The 20,406-nt window shown below is 33.0% G+C and overlaps 1 protein-coding gene across 2 annotated transcripts in view; it reads left to right on the forward strand.

The window, feature by feature from the left end:
- The window catches only part of LOC141818293 (helicase-like transcription factor CHR28), a gene marked incomplete at its 3' end in the record, with an annotated part of 32,323 nt that extends 13,759 nt beyond the window's left edge, over nucleotides 1-18,564 (forward strand). For both annotated transcript variants that reach the window (XM_074705811.1, XM_074705812.1), the window contains 2 exon segments: nucleotides 732-862; nucleotides 18,346-18,564. In XM_074705811.1, the coding sequence (XP_074561912.1) occupies nucleotides 732-862; nucleotides 18,346-18,564 (350 nt within the window).
- Nucleotides 18,565-20,406: the final 1,842 nt, after the last annotated feature.

Here is a 20,406-nt window from a genome sequence, read left to right on the forward strand (position 1 = left end):
ACATATTTTTATAAACCTATATGCGATGTGAATTGGAGGGAGAATACAACCTTGATGGATTTCATGAGAAATAAAATTAGAATGCTCGAAACAATTGATTTGACTGTAGTGACTTGGTGGAGACAACCTTGATGGGTTTCTCAAAAAACAGAATTAGAAGGCTCAGAACAATTGCTTTGACTGTAACAGTGGGTCTAGCTGATTTCTTCTTTCAATATAATCCTAGGAGCCTAATCTTGCAATATAAGGGGTAGGAGTGATTATGTTTAATCCAATAGAATCATGGACTGGGTTTAGGGGTCATGACTTGCCAATGCTAATGTGTGTTTGCACAAGCAAATTTTTTTACATATGTTTTTTAAGTTAAATTCCCATGCACACTCTCTAGTCTATGTTATCTAGCATTTGTTTTGACAAACATCTTTTTTTTTCTCTTTTCTGTGTAGTCACAGCATCTCTTTTCTTCTCTAGCTATATTTTATTGTTGTAGTTGTGTTTGGCATGTACAGTATGATTCTCTCTTATACCAATGTCTTTCCTCACCTTCCCATTTTTGAGTCCCTTATTTAAAAAAAAAAAACATTTCCCTTGTTCATTTCTTATTTAAATGACTTTATAGTTATGTTTTGCCTATATCTAATTTCATAGAATTTTAATTAAGTTATGTTCATTCTTTTGTTTCATTATTTTATGGCTTATTGCTGGCGTCCTACTGCTAAATTGTCTTGTAGGTACAATTATTGATGGGGAACCAATTCTTAAACTACCGCCGAAGTCAATTTGCTTGAAAAAGGTAGAATTTTCTCATGAAGAACGAGAGTTCTATTTAAAGTTGGAGGCTGATTCACGGCAACAGTTCAAGGTACATCCCATTTGATGAGTTATTGTGCAATTCCATGTGATTGAAGAACAGTACGTACTAGGTTGTATTTTCACCAGATTTCTGATAAAAAAAGAGAAATTTGACCTTTATCTTTATTTAGATTGTAATGCTAACTCATAATTTGTAGAATAATGCTAGCTCTTACTTTCTTCTCCATTAGTTCGGGAAACAACTTTATGCATGTGATATGCCTTGAAAGAAAGAAAGGTGATTGCTTTTTTGGTTCTATTTTCACATGTGAGCTGGAGATATAGTCACCTCTTATAAAGTTTCTCATGTGAGCTGGAGATATACAATTGACTTAGATGTGCAACCTAATGCTTAACTGGTTGATCTCCGTTTAAGACATAATGGATGCATGTATGAGAAAAAAAATGATAGGAAAACTGAAAATCTAGGCGTTCACATTTATTTCATAGAAGTTACTGCTATAGATTCATTTATGTCAAATTTAATGCTCCGACAAGAGGTTTGGGTAGCCACAAGCAGCGTGGAAAGGTCCTCTTTTGGCTGCCTAAACCACGGATGCTTGCAAATGTTTGCATCATTCCAAATAAAGTTAAATTGCTTAGGTTGATTATGCAATTAATATTATACATATATTATTTATTTTTAGCAAAAAAAGTATTATTTTTAGGCCGTACACACTTGGTCCTTAGGTGGTTGGTATTAAAATATTATTAAAATAAGTAGTGCCATCATGTAAAAAATGATGTCATAATGCTAAAATATTAAAATATGAAAAAGCTAGCTAGTATCATACACAGGTTTACAATAAACTAAAGTTCAGAAGTCATAAGTAACAACCAAGTCTAGCACTCTAGAAAAAAACAACTATCCAGAAAATCCCATTAAATTCCTCATCACCCACCTCACTTTTTTCTTCCTCAGAATTAACCTCTTCCTCATAGTCTTCGCCTTCACTTGTAGAGGGATCAACTAGCTTATAGCTTCTCCTTGCTTGAGAAAGCTCATTAGCTCCTGAAGCTTTTGCAACTATATATATCCTATGTCAAGCCTGATATAAAAACTACTTCCTCTCCTATATCTTTGTTCATTCATTCTCTAGCACCGGTGACATCTTTTAAGGGATCTCTTCTTAATTTTCTTTTTTAAATTCATCAATCTTTCATCATTGGACATACACTATATCATTCATTTTCATTACAAATAATTCCTTTGTTCACTCTGTATGAATCTACAAAACAGAAATCCATTTATTTATTGATAAATTATGTACAATCACAGTTTTCAAGTGCGGAGCTGTGCCCATTGGCACAAGCAGAATTTATTATTTTGCTCATTGACAAACAAGCAGAATGGTTTGGCATGAAGAGCTTTGCTTGGGAATGAGAGAGAAATTGAAAAGAAAGACAGAGGAGAGAATGAGAAGGGAATGCCTGGTACTGAAGAGATAGAGATGTCGAAGGGGCGCTAGGGGTTGGTCTAACAGTCGCTACGAATGGTTAGTGAAGTCGTTATTGTTGGAGGTAGGGGTAACGATTGCTGTTGTACAACACCCTTTGCTGACAAAGGGTGCAACAGACACTGTAGGAGGTTGGTGGCACACAACTTCGGGTATGGGCGACTGATGCGAAAGCTACAGGAGAAGGGGGAGGGGGTAAGGGGATCAAGAGAAAAATATAAACATATTTAATAATTATATAATTTTCTAACCTTCTAAAAATACAATTAACCTAATTAAATACAACTGAATCGAACTTTCCTATATATAAACTTGGTTTAGTTTTAAATAAATTCAAATCGAGTTCGGTTTGAATCCACTTGATTCTGATCATCATATCTACTTGATGAACTCTATTTAACCCTAAAAAAATGGCCATAAAACTTAAAATATTATTTTAACCTAACTTAATTAGTATTTAAAAATTTTAAAAAATAATTAAAAACATAAAAATTTAAATAGAATAAAATTTGATATTCAACATCGATGGATATTTTTTCACGGTCTAAGTTTTATAAAGAAGAGACTGAAAGAAATAAAATGAGATAAGAAATAACTAATGACATATATTAAACCCCTATGTTTTCAAAAGATTAAATCAAAAAATAACTAGATTCCACACGTCACTTTGATTAAATAAAAATTATTTAATTAAATTAAAAAAATCATTTATTTTTTCCATAATTTCAATTAGATAAAATTATTTAAAAAAATATATTTTCAAATTTAAATGTGATTTTGTTGAAAAAATCTTAAAACTAAAATTTTCAAATTTAATTTAGTTAAGTTCAAATCGAGTTTTATATATTTAATTTTTAAAAATTCAAATATAATATTATACATCCTCAAATTTAAAATTTTTTGAACCTCATCATTCTTAGTCCACCTAATAATTATAGTTACGTGGGAGAAACCAACCAAATTAAAATTAAATAATAAACTTTTAAATTATTTTGCTGCATCTAAGAGTTTTTTGTTTAGATTTTTACCAAACAAAATATAAAAGTAATATTTAATCCTCTATTAAATGCTTATAAATAAATTTTGAATGCAAATATATAAATTAATAAAAATATAGTTCATTTCAAATAAAATTACATCATTAACAATCAAAGCTTCTTGGGTTTCTGCTTTCAAATATGAAAATACATTAATTTATTTTGTTGAATTTGAAAGTAAAGCATGCTAGTTTATAGAGCACTAATGTAAGTTATTATAAAATGAAAGAAATATAATTTAATAAATAAATTAAAATGAAAGATTATAAACATTGAAATCATAAAAACTGAGATAATCAAATTAATCATAAAGAAAAAACAAATATATATTAACAATATAACTAATTATTAAGTAAAAAAATTAATTATAATAAAAAATTAATTTAAAAATTATTTATATTAAAGAAAAATGATTATTTTATTATTAATAATTTAGTGAAATAAGTATTGAAACCCTATCAACACGGTTTGATACAGTGTCAAAATTATATCATTTTGATTAAACACCAAAACTTCGGCGCGACTCAAAATTTGAAACCTTGTGCGAAAAAAATTCAAGGTAAACAATGATCATAATTCTCACTTACCCTTTTAAATGCACTCTAATTCCCCTCACACCTAGAGGGGTTGCATAGTAGCTTTAGAATGTTGATTGATATTACTTATAAGTGGGAATACCTAATTCAAATTGATCCCCATGTGCTATTAAATTAAATTAATAAATAATATTAGTAAAATTTTAGAATTTATTCAAAATGACTAACAAATTTAACTAAATAGTAAGGATTACCTTGGCTAAGATTTTATCATTCTTTGACCTTTACCTCATAGCTAGTGGTATTCTAAAGAGTCCAAATGCATTTTATATGGCTTCGATTCCATACTTACAGCATTATCCTGGATGGTAGGATCAGGAAGGATGGAAAGGCATACACATGTGAGAATACCATCCATGATAACACTATCATACACATGTGGAAATTCATACCCGACCAACTTTCTTATCACAATAGCCTTTGATACTTCTAGATCATTTATATTGCAGTTACTCTTATGAAGAAATATCATCCTTATCTTTTTCCTCGCATCCAGAACACTTTGCAATAAAAGAAAAGTTGTAAACCTTAAGATTCTAGCTCACACGAGGTCCTTCTTCTTTTGGGTGAAGTGACGTGTTATGCTCAAAAGTCTTATAGTGACTGAAGTGACTCATTATGCTAAAAGTCTTATGGCGATTGGTGATTGTATTTGAAAACAATGATAGTTCTTAGCTTTTCAATTGTATTGCTGATTTTTTCCTTACCAACCTCCTCAAGCATCAAATCAATTGTATGAACTGCACAAAAAGACTAAAATATGTATAGGCAGTCCTTTTTCATCAACCTTTCAATAGCTAAATTTGCTGCAGCATTCTGTTACTATCTGCAACTCTGTTCCCTAACCTCCATATATTTATCAACAATCATAAAAATGTGTATGTGGGAGTTCTCAAATGCATCAATAGATTTCAAGAAACTCGTGCCTAATTCATAATATACAAACAAGTTCATAATGCTCCTGCTCTTCTTATCTGTCCATGAAAACACAAATCAGTCATAATAGTGCAACCGGTTCTCTTCCAAGTATCCATATGGACTTGCAAATATTCTTTGATCTTTACCACTTCTTTCTTAAGTAAAGGTTCACCCAGATCATAAAGAGTTGGACTTTTACAGATAAGATCATTTCACTGATTGCCTCTATCATCGTATGGAAAGACTTCAAGGAAGCTGCATAAAATGAAATACCTGCTTCGTAGAACCATTTAGCAATATGCTGGTTGATTCTTTTCCTTTCTTCCTTGGCAAATTTATCTTTGATGCTGCTTTTATTTGTTGAATCTTGTGATGCTACAACTATTTCTGGATCACTAGCTGTGAATCGATCCAATGGTCCTTTAGTTCTTAGCCTTTTATCGCCCACTCCTTGGATTTTTTTCCATGAAATATTAACCTATGTGTTTTCTTCTTGAAGCAAGTTTACCTTGTCATTCTTCTTTTTTATTGACTCCAATTCAAGGATCACTTTGTTAGCTTTTAGCTATAATAACCCACAACATTACTTTAAATACAAGCAAGGTGATGCTTAAATCTGGAGACTGCTTCTTTGGTTTCCTTGCCACAAAATTTGCACTTAACAATATTAAGGTCTATAGAAATCAGAACTTACTATCTTGTGTTGAGTTGATGTTGTTTTCATACTTTAATTCACTAAACAATAAACAAAACACGACAAGAATATAAAATTATAAAATCGGAGATCTAAAATGAGAAGTAAAATAAGAAAAAAGGGCTGTGGTGAAGGGTATCAAAAAGAAAAACAAAAGAAAAAAAAATAACTGAAGGTTGTTCAGTTACTGCTGTCGGTGAACAGGTGAAACAGTACTGCTGTGGATGTGGCTGATTACTGTTGTGGGTGGGGTTGTGACTGTTGCAAAGCACCCAAGTTACTGGTTACTATTATGTGAGTGTGGTTGGTTGTTATGGTTGGAGTGTGACCAATTACTGGTTTAGAGGGATGCTGTGAAGAGTCTCAATGCTGCAGATTGTGAAAGTGTCGCATATGTAGTCGCAGTGGCGATAACATTGTGTTCGATGTGTGTAGAGGCATCATGGGTGGAGTCACAATGAATGGTGACACTGTTTTTGTGTAGAGTCGTGTGTGGAATAATTGAGAAAGCCGACAACGTTGAGTGTAGAAGTGTCTGGGAGAAGAAGGGGTTTCAGTGTAAAAGTTGAGTTTCAGCATGAGAAGGAGAAGAGAAGGGATTGACTTATAAGTTGTAACCAAATCATTCCCATTCTCCTACTGAACGAGCCTTTTCTGTCACTGAACCCACCCTTTTCCTAATCAATGCATTGGTGGTCTACCTATCTCCATTTTTAAAACACCCGCCTAACAATGACTGCTTACGCTATAGGTGACGTAGAGGCCTGTTGGAAATGCCTAGGTGGCCTAAACCACTTCTCAAAACCATGATCCTATCAAAAGTATCTTTGTGTATCATAAAATGGAAGAAAACTCTATTGAAAAAGCTATTTTTTTACAAAGAGGTAAATAGTATTAAAGGCAATATGATGATTTTTTAAAATCTTTCTTGAATTGCACCTTGGGAAGTGGACATATATTTGCTATAAGATAAGAACTTTATTCTTGACACTTGGACAGTGCTACATCTCTATGACTAATAAAGTGAAATCTATGACAGACGAACCTCATTTTTGAAAAATGATACTAAGTCTAAAATTCTTTAAAAATTTAGCATTTTTGCATGGTAATTTAGCATCAAATATATGCTTGTGAATTTTACCTTTCCAGCAGAACTAAGAGAATACTAGATGTAAATGCATCTTTTCAAGCATAATTTTTGCAATAAGATACTAAAATTCAAACTTTTTAAATTTTTTTTTAACTATTCGAAATATTAATTTGATTATAAAATAAGGGACATTTCTATGATCATTTGAACTACATATTCATTGTATTATACAGTAGTCTTTCCTATTCTCATTATTTGTGAATTTCATGATTCATGTATTTTATGACATTAGCCTAATAAATGCATCATAACTAACATCATGGTTGCTCATATGTTTTTAATGAGATGAGATCAAGGTATCACCATAATTGTTCTATGTGTCCTGTGATTATGCCATTTTTAAGTTCAAAGTATTAACATGCATATGGATATAAACAAAAATGAATCCAATCTAAATATCAACTATACACATATTTAACTCTGAAGTGTATTAAATTTGACTTTGGAAAGGGGTTTAGTGAATAAATGAGGATATTTAAATTGGATTCAATATAATTTGGTGTTATGTCATAAAATGGTGCTTGATTTTAATAAGCTTTGTCCTAGAATGATGTATACTATATGTATACGATTTTTAGTTAGGTTTAAAATTTTTCACATAGAAGTTGCACTACTCTTTATGCTAATCTAAGATCTTTTTTATACACCATCTACAATAATTCTGTCATGCATCCTCCCAAAGCTATTACTTGGCCTTGGTGGTTGATACTACAATACGATGTTATTTGTCACTACTTTAACTTACTAGGGATGATCTAAGGAGATGACACCTTCCGCTAGTGTTTTTCCTATCCAACTTGCAACTCACATAGTCGAAGCTTAAGTAACCTATAAGGTCAAATGAGCCACTCCTTGAATACTAAAGACCGAGATTAAGATTCTCTTAATTACCACAAGTTGGCACTCTTTAGGAATTGATTGAAACATAATGCATAATCCTATCATAAAAAAAAGTTCAGTGTACTAGTGGTTAAATATAATATCCTTCCAATTAAACTCCTAATTTTTTTTGTTTTCACAATCAACACTTTTACCAGTTAGATCATTGTCCAATTTTTATTTTTGTTGCTATAGGGGTTGACAACCTTTTACATTTTTCATTTCAAATCATGTGATGTTCTCCTTTGCATACATGGCTTGATGGACATAGATCTCATCCTTTCTTTACTTTATTTTAAGTCCCAATAATACATTTAATTTTTGCTTATCTTGAGCTCACTCTCTGTGAGAGTGGTAGATGACGACAACAACCAACAACAACCACCAAGTCTTATTCCACTAGGTGTGGTTGGCTATATGGATCCTTCTACACTATTGAGTGTTATTCCCTACTATATCATCATTTATATTTAAATAAATTTTATCTTGTTTTATTGTTGCTAACTTTAAAATGATATATTCAAAAATTCTTTATTAGTTGAACAAAAATGATATCATCTACGTAAACTTGTGCAATAAAAATATCATTATTTTTTTGTATTTAATAAATAATTTTATTTTTGTCTTTAATAAATAATGTAAAGTGAACTACACCTAATTTAAAATATTTTGAGAAAAGAAAACTAAAAAATTTATATACCAAGCTCTAGGGTCATAGTTTCAAACCAAACAATGTCTTTTTTCAGTCTAAAACATGTTTTAGATATTGCAAACCTTCAAAAGTGGGTGGTTGTTTCACAATTGTTTTTTTTATAAATTCATTAAAAAATGCAGAATTTTATATCCATTTGAAAGAGTGTAAGACCTTTAACGTTGCAATAATCAAAAGCATATAAATTGATTTGAGTTGTGCTATTGGAGCATGAGTCTTGTCATAATCTACTTGGTTGTAATGTTGGGCCATTGATCTAGCCTTATTTCAAATCACACGTCCATTTCATCATAAAGTTTATTCATAAAAATCCAACAAGTTCCAATGGTTGAACAATTATAAGGTCTTAGGACTAATTCATCTTGTATCCTAATGTAGATCAAACAATGCTTCTTCTATGTTTTTTAGCTCAATTTGAGAGATGAATGCAACATTGCTACCTACATGCCTAAAGTGAGATCTCATTCTTACCCTTGGGAGCTATTATTCTTGTAGATTTTTAAGAGTGGTTGAATTATTTCTTCTAATCTCTTCCTGGGCTCATCCTTCTTGGTTTCTTCTCTTGCTCCCCTTGGTTGATTTCTTCTATGCATATGTATGTTTGGTTCTTGTTGATTAATACTCATCGTTTACATCCTTTTAGCTACCTCCTCTTAATGTCTACATCTACCTCTAAAAACCTGGGATACACTTGAGTAGACTCGTTAAATGCAACATTAGGGGACTCTTCTACCCTAAGTGTTTGATTATTGCCTAAGTGATCCTTAGTATTTAAAGATATGTCTTCCTATCAAATAACCTAAGATGCTTAATTGAGAGTACTCTTCCATAGCCAAAGTTTATGAGTTTTTCATTAAGAATGAATGCAAATATTTATGTTATATTGAACATGACATGTAGTATGAAAATTCTTGGCACAAAAGTATCTTAGGAAAGAGTACTTGTTTAACATGTACCGAGATGCCTTAAGTGCACAATTCTTCCTTTTCACAATACCATTTTATTGAGATGTACTTGGAGTGAAAATTTTATGCAAATATCTGTTACCTTTATAATAATTTTGAAAATCATGGTTCTTACATTCTCCATCATAATCACTATGGTTCCGATTGATTTTAATCCCTTTTGGTTTTTAACTCTACAAAAAGTGATGAACTTTCAATAGTGTCAAACTTCTGTTTAAGGAGATATGTCTATGTATACCTACTAAAAATCATCTACTAGTACTACTACTACTTAGAGATGTTATGTCATGTGAATACTTAGTGTGCTTGCCTTTACATGAATACTTAGTGTGCTTGCCTTCTGGACATCCATTGTAGACGTTCTACTCACGAAATTTTGTTTTAGCTTGAGTTGGCTCACGAGATTTTGTTTCAGCTTGAGTTGACAGGAAGAAAATTCAATCTTTTGAAGTGATTTGAGTAGATACTGGTGTGCTAGAAATAAGTCATTGAGTCGTCTCAACCCTAGTCACTTCATCGATCATACAAGAACATTTACAAGTCTTATACAACCTTATAAACAAATATGTTCATAAAATTGTTTACAAGTTTTATTCATGAACCTAAATGACTTGAGCTCATAAGTGTTGAAATTTCTCAATTTATATTGTTAAACGTAGATATAATTTCAAGTTTGTTTGATTATTTATTTGTTTTTCATGATAAATGAACATAAATAATATCTTATTGAGGCAAGTATTAAGTTTGTTTATGAACATTTGATCCCAATCCTAATCTTTCTCATGAGAAGGTAGAGATGTAAGATAATTACACTGGGTATGAGAACCGAAAAGAATCTCAAGTTGACACCAAAGGTGATAAATTGGAATGATTAATTTTGATACTGATTCTGATGGGACTATTGGTTGTGAGGTTGTATGTAAATGATGACACAATGAGAGATGTGAAGATGGCACAAAGAAAAGCTTTATGGTTAAATGTACATAAAGAGATTGCAATAGGAAAAAAATTATGTAAGATTCCCTGAAATTAGAGTTGTGAAATTTACATAACCATATCCTTAGAATAGGGAGGAATAGACAACAAAAAGAGAGGTGATGAAGAGATTGTTTTGAAATCAATGAAATCAAAAAAGAATTATGAAGAAATCTATATCCCTTTCATTGAAAAATGATACAACTCTATGATCTTTGTCTTGTGTCTAAGTTAGGAAAATATCCCTATAATTAAGCTAAAGAATTAGAACTATATCCCAATAATTGAGCCAATCATAACTAATTTGAAGGACTATGATTTTTATTCCTTATTTTCAGTGATCCTTATCATGTCTTTCCAACACTCCCCTTCAAATTGGTGAATGAATATCGATCATTCCCAACTTGGATACATTTTCTTCAAACATTCTCTTTAGCAACGATTTAGTAAGAAGGTCAACATCTTGTGATTCTGAAGACACATAACAAAGATGGATCTTCCCATGTTCAATCTTAGATTTTATAAAGTATTTGTCGATATGAACATGCTTCATTTGATCATGTTGCATAGGATTGTGAACCACAGCTATAGTTGATTTACTGTCATTATACAACTTCATTTTGTCTTCAAATTGAGCATGTAGGTGAGACCGTAGTCGTTCAATCCAAGGATTGAAATTTCGAGTTGTTCCGCTTAATACCGGTGAAATTTCTCGTTCCGTCAGTGGACCAGCATCGACACCAACGGTTCTTGCCGAGACGCTGTTTGGAGGCGTCGCATAGGTCGCATGTGCCCGGTCAAGCGGGCCGCGCATGCCTCAGTCGCGCGGAAACGTAGAAACAGCAGTGTCGATTTTTTTTTAACTTAGATTTTAATAATAACTTATGTTAATAATTTTAATTAACTCTTAGCTATAGTTGGGGTAATTTAAATAGACTTAATTAAAACCTCTTAAATTATCCTATTATTTTTTAAAAATATTTTATTTTTTTATTTTTAAATATTTAGATTAAATTTTTTATTTTTAGTTAATATATTTTATATTTTAAAAATATCGAAACTATATCGGCACGATATGATACGGTACCAAAATTGTATCTTTCCGATCCGGGACCGAAACCTTAGCACGATTCGATATTTTAAACCTTAGTTCAATTCAATTAATTCACACATCCCTTGTGCGATGACTCGATATTCTACCTCTGCACTACTCCTTGAAACAACTAGTTATTTCTTGCTCCGTCATGTAACAACATTCCCCTAAACTTTAGTGCAATATCTAGTAGTAGACTTGCTATCTTCAAGTGAACTAGCCCAATCAACATCGACAAATTTTCAACGGGTCTATTGTCACTTTTCTTGAGCAGTATACCTTTCCCTGGAGTCCCTTTCAAATATCAAAGAATTTGGTCTATTGCAATTTGATGTCTCACAGTGGGGGCATGCATAAATTGACTAACTATGCTAACACTATAGCCAATATTAGGCCTAGTAAGTGATAGATAGATTAGTTTTCCAACAAGACGTTGATCTCTCTTTATCAGTTGGAGCATCATCTATTGTATTTTATTGCTTCTAATTTTTTTTCATTGGAGTACTTGTTGGACGTAGTTAAGTTTTCCTGTTTCCTTTAGTAGATCGATAGGGAAAATGAAAATCCCGGCTTTGTTTCTAGCTATTTCCATTCCAAGGAAATATCGAAGTCTTCCAAGGTCTTTTACCTTGAATTCAGATTGTAAATAACCCTTTGAGGTTTGCAATCTCATCATTGTCATCACTCGTGATCACCGTATCATCAACATACACAATCAAAATAGATTTTTTTTCATTGGAGTATTTGTTGGACGTAGTTAAGTTTTCCTGTTTCCTTTAGTAGATCGATAGGGAAAATGAAAATCCCGGCTTTGTTTCTAGCTATTTCCATTCCAAGGAAATTTCGAAGTCTTCCAAGGTCTTTTACCTTGAATTCAGATTGTAATAACCCTTTGAGGTTTGCAATCTCATCATTGTCATCACTCGTGATCACCGTATCATCAACATACACAATCAAAGTAGATTTTTTTTCCATCCCTTGACTGATTGACAAAGAGAGAATGATCTGCTTTACTTTTTGTGTACCCAAAACTTTTCATGACAGTGTTGAATCAAGTGAACCATGCCCTAGGAGGTTGTTTTAATTTGTACAGTGACTTATTCAACTTGCAAATTGATCCTGATGTTTCCTTGTTCTCGAACCCAGGGGATATCTTCATATAGATTTCTTCATTAAGAGTCCTATTTAGAAATGCATATGAAACATCCAATTGATGCAATTCCCAATCTAAGGGTGCCGCAATGGACAGAAGCATCCTTATAGTATTTAACTTTGCAATGAGTGCAAATGCTTCCTCATAGTCAAGCCCATATGTTTGTGTATAGCCCTGAGCCACCAAATGTGCTTTATGTCTTTCTATCTTGCCTTCCGACCCTATTTTGACAGAAAAATCCATTTACAACCTACTACCTTCTTTTCTTTGGGCAGGTTTACTATTTCCCACGTGCCATTATCATTCAGTGCTTTCATTTCTTCAAAAATAGAAACCCTCCATTTTGAATTTTTTAAGGCATCATATATATTTGTAGGAATCTCCACATGATCAAGTTGAGAGACAAATGCCCTGTGATTGTTTGACAACCGATCATAAGATATGTACCTTTTAATTGGATGTTGAGTACACGTCCTCATCTCTTTCTTCATAGCAATGGGAACGTCTAGATCATCTATAGGAACATTTCCTTGTGGATCTTATGGTGGATCCACCATCGGTTTAGATGATTCGACTCGCTGAGTAACTCGGGGCCTTTTTGAGTAAAGTATCGGTTCATTTTGTTGTTGTAAAGGTTGCAAAGGTTCTCTCCCTTGACTAATTTCTATGATTACATCATGTGATGATGAAGGTGGGGGAGTTCCAATGAGTAAGGGTGACATAGGTAAAGATATTGAAGGATCCCAATGATTAGTTTCCCTTGAATTCTCCCCTTGAAGAGAATCATTGGAATATAAGGACTTGTCTTCCAAGAAAGTAACATCACAAGACATAGAATTTTCTTGTGATAGGATTGCAGACTTGTATCATTTTTGAGTGGGTGAGTAGCTAATGAAGATGCATTTGGGTCATGTTTCCCACGTGCGGGACTGTTGTTATGTACAAACACTGGACACCCAAATTCTTTTTTTGTTGGGAAAGAGTTAAAATTACGGATATGAGAGATTTTTTTTTTGGAGATAAGTGATTGGTGTGCTAAATTTAAGGACTTTTGATTGAAGCCTATTGATGAGGTAGGCTACAGTTAAGATAGCCACTCCAAAAGTGATGAGAGACAAAATTGATGAGCATGAGAGATCTTGTCACTTCTAATAGATGACAATTGTTCCGTTCTACAATCTCATTCTATTGAGGTGTAGATGGACATGAACTTTGAAAAATACCATTTTGAAGAAGGTAATCCCTAAGGTCGTGAGCAAAGTATTCTACCCCATTATTTGTGCTGAGTATGTGGAAGTTAAATTAGAATAAATTCCTTATCATTTTATGAAATTGTGGAAACGCATACTCGACATCAAATTTATGTTTGAGGAGATAGACCCAACAAGCATGAATATGATCAACTATGAATGTGATGAATTATCTCTTGTCTATTAAATCTTCCACCCTAGCTACCCCCCAAATATCACTATGAACCAAGTGAAATGATTTAAAAGATTGGTAATTGCACATTAGATAATTTTTTCTATGTTGTTTAGCAAGGATACGATGGTTCATAATGAAAAAAGGATGGATCCATTATTAAGGAATAATTTTGGATTCAAGTGCTTCAAATATTGAAACTTGAATGTACTAAACGACTATGCTATAAGAGTACTTCCGAATTTATTGAACTAGACATAGAGAGAGTAATTGGTGGCTTCGATTGTAGGGAAGAACTAGTGAGATAGTATAGGCCTCCTCGTTCTTCAACATTGTCAATCATCTTCCTTGAAGACGAATCCTGAAATACACCATGATCATAAAGAAATATTACTTTACCATCTTGATCCTTAGTTATTTTGCTAACAGATAAGAAATTGTATTTTAAACTTGAACATGCAAGACAAATTTCAATCGAAGTCCTTGGACAAAAACATCTCTAATCCTTGCCTTTCTAATTGTATTTTTATTTGCCATTGAAACTTTCACTTCATCAGTGCATATTTTGTAATTCGAAAAAGCTGGGCATTGCCCCGTCATGTGGTCAGATGCGTTGGTATTAACAATCTATTTATCATTATCATTTCTTTGTGATAACAAGGTTGATGAGATATTACCTCGTTGGGTGATTGCTGCCTTAGGAGTGAAGTCCAAAATTTCAGAATTTTGGTTTTTGTGGAATATGGACTTCAAAATCTCCATTTGTTCAAAGTAAAAGGCGCTGGAGGAGTCTTCTTTAGTTCATTGGATTCAGCTATGTGGGCTTTGCCTTTCCTTTGATTTCGTGGCTTCCAATTTGGTGGTTTTCCATGAATGTCCCAACATGTCTCATTGGTGTGATTTGGCTTCTCACAATGCTCACATCATAGTTGGTTTTCTCTCCGTTTATGCAATTGTGGTTGAGTGGCTGCCCACACAGATCCTTGTGATTGCTCTTCTACGACGTCGAGATTGGAAGGCTTCAACATAACTTTCTTCCTGCTTTCTTCTCGTCGAACTTTAGAAAATACTTCACGGAGTGAAGGAAGGTTTGACTCCCAGAATGTGACCTCGTACTTCATCCAAGTCTTTGTTGAGGCCTTGAAGAAAGTCGACTATCCGATCTTTTTCAAGGACCTTGTTATACAATACTCCATCCTCAACACACTTTAATGGAATTGTATAAAACAGATCCATTTCTTGTCATAGATCAATCAGCTGGTTGTAATTCTCAATCACTGACATTGATCCTGCTACATGTTCTGCAGAGTTGATCGGATTTCAAAACATTGGGATGCGTTTTGAAGATCGAGTACATCTCGTGGACTACATTCTAGATTTCTTGGGCATTTTTGTAGAATAGGAATTTTCTAAGCCCTTCCAATTTTAGGTCCATTGAATTAATCATCCAAGCCATGACAATGGAATTTTCGACTTCCCACGCATTGTACGTTGCATCATTGGTTTTTGGGATTGGTGTTTCACTAGTTAGATAATCTACTTTTCCTTTTCCTCAAATCACCAAAAGAATGAACTGAAATCATTCTCTGAAATTTAACTTATTCAGTTTGTGTTGGGTAATCTGTAGAGGATGATTCATATTCGAAGTTGCAATGATGGTTCCGAGGGACTTTGACGAATCCATGGTCGAACTCTTGGTGTGATCAGGACCTTGCTCTAATACCATGAAATCAGAAAAGAATTACGAAGAAATATGTATCCCTTTCATTGAAAAATGATACAAATATATATACAACTCTATGATCTTTGTCTTGTGTCTAACTTAGGAAAATATCCTTATAATTAAACCAAAGAATTAGAACTATATCCCTATAGTTGAGCCAAAGAATTAGAACTAATTTACATCATAAATAATTTGAAGGATTATAATTTGTATTCCTTATTTTCAGTGATCCTTATAATCTCTTTCCAATATGTTTGCGGATGTTTGCGGTTCATGTTGATCGAGGACCAATCTAGGAGAAGCTTGAGTTGGGTTTCATGAAGAAAATGGATGGCCACTAGAAGAACAGGTTTAGAAGAAGGTTGTTAGTTGCTTCATGCTGGTTCACATCATGTGGAGTTGATCATGAAAGTGCATGTGGAGTTAATCACGAAAGTGCATGCTGAGTTAGTTGGTTCACGAAAGTCCATGTAGAGTTAAGTTGGGTCATGAAAGTGCACGTGGAGTTAGTTGGTTAACAAAAGTGTGATCATGGGCTTGTGATGAAGAATGCAAGTGTGAGTGTTGGTACTAGTTATGCCTTGTGTGAGTATGGCCCCTATGTGCAAATGTGACGGCACTAGTCACAAAAAAGTACAAGATCGAGTCATTGCATAGGTGTTGGTTTTGGTTTTAAGTGTGATCCCTAAGCACGAATCAAGTCATTCCATGAGTTTTGGTTGTGGCGCAACGGTTGAGCACAGGTTTACACATGGGTTCTAGTTGTGGATATGAATGGTGAGCATGAGTTATTATGCTTGCATTGGTCACAACAAAAGTTTTGATGCAAAAATGACACGGTGAATGGGGGATGGGGAAGGCAACAAGAAGGGGAATATTGTTCTGATACCAGGTTAATAAGAAAAGTGATGTGATAAAATTATTCTTCAGGAAGTAATTTTACCATACATGTGATTTATACAAGAACTCAAGAATTTTGTGCATAAATAAATTAGCCACATGGTACTAATGACTATTGTCTATTCTAACAACAGTGATATGTATGCCTTGGAAATAAAAAAAAAAAACACGGAGATAAAATTTGTTACTGAAGATCTTGGAGTCTTAAACATTTTCTCGGAATTGATTTAGCACATAGCGTGAAAGGTGTCCTCTTTCTCTAGAGGAAGTAGAGGAAATGACTGCTAATCTAATTGAAGAAAGAGAATTGAGTGTGAACCCTTTTAATAGTCTAAGAGATTTCTGATACAGATTTTGAAGATTTTGGCAAGCTTATTTATTTTACTGCTATAACAGCAAGCATATCCTTTGTTTTTGGAGTAATTATTTTCCTCATCTGATATTACTGCTCCTCACATTCATTGCCTGATGATGGATCTTTGTGATTGTGGTCTCTGTCATTGTTATTGAACATTATATTTAAGTGAAGTACTTTCATATGGCCAACACATACTGTTGTGCTTTTGGCTAATACTGAGTAAATTCAGAAATTCTGCAGTGTGGTTTGCAGCATTTCAGAAATACTAAATCAGAGTAAAATGTATCTTTTTTGCTTTTTTTTTATAAAACAAGAGGAAGTATATTGAAATGGTGTAGACATGTTCGAAGGTGACCGACATATTCTGAGACCAATTATAATGGAAGGTGTATGGGGATAAAGCAATGTCAAAGGATATTTTAGTTGATGTAATAAAAGTAATCTAATTTGTTTGATTATTATTAGAGCTCATTGGAACAAATATAATCATATACCCACTCCAAATAGTTGGGAGTTGAGATTATGATAATGGTGACAACAATGATGAACAATCACTAAAGAGGGCTATATTTGCTGTGTTGTACATGTTTATTAGCATATTTCGATAGAAAATATTATTATTAGGAGAGTGATGGTGCAACATCAAATCAAACCAAAATTTACACAAAATTTGGATGAATTTGAGGAAGTGTGAGGATAAATACCTTATGCAAAGAAAGACGATCTCACACAGAAATTAATGGACTTTAAATTTTATTAATTGAAAAATAATACATTGACATGACAGTGTTTATAGACAACTCTAACTGGAATATATTACTAATTGGGAAATACAATGATCTCCTTGAACAACTACCAAACTAAAAGGTACCCATTAAACTCTTGTTAAATTAAAAGATATATACAATACCCAAAATGTAACAATTACCAAAATCAATTGCAATCTCAAATTCAAACTAATGTCTTTCCTTCTTTAAATGGTAGTGATGTATAGAAGTAAATGGCATTCATTTAAATTTGAATTGTCGCTAATTTTGGCAATTGTTCTGTTTTGGATATCGTGTAATTTGATATCTTTCAATTAAGTTTGAGTTCAATAGGTATTTTTAATTTGGTAGTAGTTTAATGAGATTATTATGTTTCTTGATTAGTGCTATTTCTTTGCTATTTTATTAGGATGTTGTCTAGAAAAGTTGCTTTGTCAATGCATTGGGTATCTTTCTGTTAATAAAATTTCAGTTTGATTAACCGCTGTGTGAGATAATTTCTTTTTCTGTGCAAGATAGTCATTCCCATATTTCATTAATTTTGCCCAAATCCTCTATGAGTTTTAGTTTGAAATGGTGCTATCAGTTAGTTATCACAATTTCACCTTGTTCCATTAAACCTCTACTGGCGAAAACTTTTTTATTGGAAACATTTACTATATATTCCTTATATAGAAGTTGTGAATGTTGGCAGGAATTTGCTGCCATGGGGACATTGAGACAAAATTATGCAAGTATATTGATGCTTCTGCTGCGACTTCGGCAAGCCTGTGATCATCCTCTCCTAGTTAAAGGATTTCATACAGATACTATCGGAAAACATTCATTTGATATGGCAAGACAACTTCCCAGGGAAATGCTTATGAATTTACTTAATCAGTTGGAAGGTTTGGCGATTTGTGCCATCTGCAGTGTAAGGCTTCTCTACATTGATTCTGAATGTGCATCCTTCTGAATTTTGACCAGTTACTTTCTTGTGCCTTAAATTATGTCTAGGTTGGAGCATCCAGCACAGTAATTTTTCCAAATAAACTAGTAAACTTGGACATATATTATCTAAATTTTTAAAAGATTGGATTACTGGTCTAATAAATCTTATTAAATCTCCTAAAAGCTGCCTTATTGTTGCATTGATTTAATTGTAGATCAGTCAAAAAAAAAAATCATTGGAACAGATACCTATATCTTTCTATAAGAAATCAGAGAATCAAATCAGTATCAATGCATGTTCATAGAGTACAAATTTTTTTGACAACGTATTATCTTGAATTCCATCTTGTTTGTCAGATATGCCACACTTTTGGGTTTGTAACTTAAGCAGAAACATTAACAATGTTGTAAATGCTCTGATCCAGTGTTAGTAACCTATAGCTATTGTATAATGTGATATGCCAACTGGTTGGAAAGCCCCATAGTGCCTGGTACCATCCAATAATATTATCTGATAAGTTTGAAAATATATCTGTTGGGTGGATATTACTGTGATTCTCTAGATCTGGTTTTGAAACCATTCCACAAGTGCTAGTTTATGAAGCTTGAATCTATAATATTTTGCAATGCCTAGCCTCAGATGCTGCAGTGTATTAATTGGAACCTAATCAACTTGGCAATTATCAAACTTACATGATTTTTTACTTTTAGCGTCCATTACCAACAAAATTTTAGATGCTAGTTTGATAGCTCTATCTATAACCTATTAATTGGTATCAATGATTAAAATCTCGTACCGAACCGGTCGGAACGGGCGAAACATTTCGTTCCGCCTGCCGACCGGCACCGGCACGACCTGGCACCAGCCCTGCCGCAGCTGTGGTCGCGCGACCCCGACGACCGTGTCGGAGTGGTCGCGTGACCCCGGCTGCTGCGCCGGAGGGGTCGCGAGACGCCAGGACCGCGCCCAGAGGGATCGTGCGACGCCTTTAGCGCGGTCGCCGAGGTTGCGCGACCACGGCAGCCTCGCCGGAGGGGTCGCGCGACCTCGGCAGCCTCGCCGGAGGAGTCGCGCGACCCCTCCGGCGCGGCCGACGACGTCGCGCAATCGCGAGCGTGCCGAGATCGCGAGTGTCGTGCCGAGATCGCGAGCGGGAGGGAAAGATAGGGGTTTTTAATTAAAACATTAACTTTAATTAACTTAATTAAATCTAAATAAATTTATTTAATTAATTATTTATTTTATTTAAATTCTGATAATTTTATTTATTTTCTCATCAACCCCTAACCTAAATAAATAATCAACCCTAACTTAAATAAATAATCAAATATATTTCCTAAAATTCTAATTAAATTATCTCATTAATATATATAAAAATTTATTTAAAATTCTAATAAAATTTTATATATTTTTAACACCCTCCTCAAGGGCTGTGGTGCTGCAACAACCTCCACGGGCTATTACAACCATAATGTTTTTATTTTTTGATTTAATTAATTTTTTATTTTTAATAATTATCATTAATAATTATAAAATATTAAAAATTATTTCAAAATTTTTAAATAGTTTTAAAAATTAATAAATATTTTATAAAATAATTAATTTTTAAAAATAATTTTAAAATTAAATATAAATTTAAAATAATCTAAAATTTTAAAGAAAATATAATTCTTAAACATTTCAAATAAATTTTTTAAATTTAAAAATTTACAAATACATTCAAAAAAATAATTTAAGATTTTTAAAATAATTTTATAATTATTTTTAACAATTTTATAATTTTATATTTAATTTTAAAATTTTAAAATTATTTTTTTAAAATAA

This window comes from Curcuma longa, unplaced genomic scaffold (genome assembly GCF_044706935.1).
Source record: "Curcuma longa cultivar G26 ecotype Majalengka, Jawa Barat unplaced genomic scaffold, ITB_CL_G26_1.1 contig_24200, whole genome shotgun sequence".
Taxonomy (NCBI): domain Eukaryota; kingdom Viridiplantae; phylum Streptophyta; class Magnoliopsida; order Zingiberales; family Zingiberaceae; genus Curcuma; species Curcuma longa.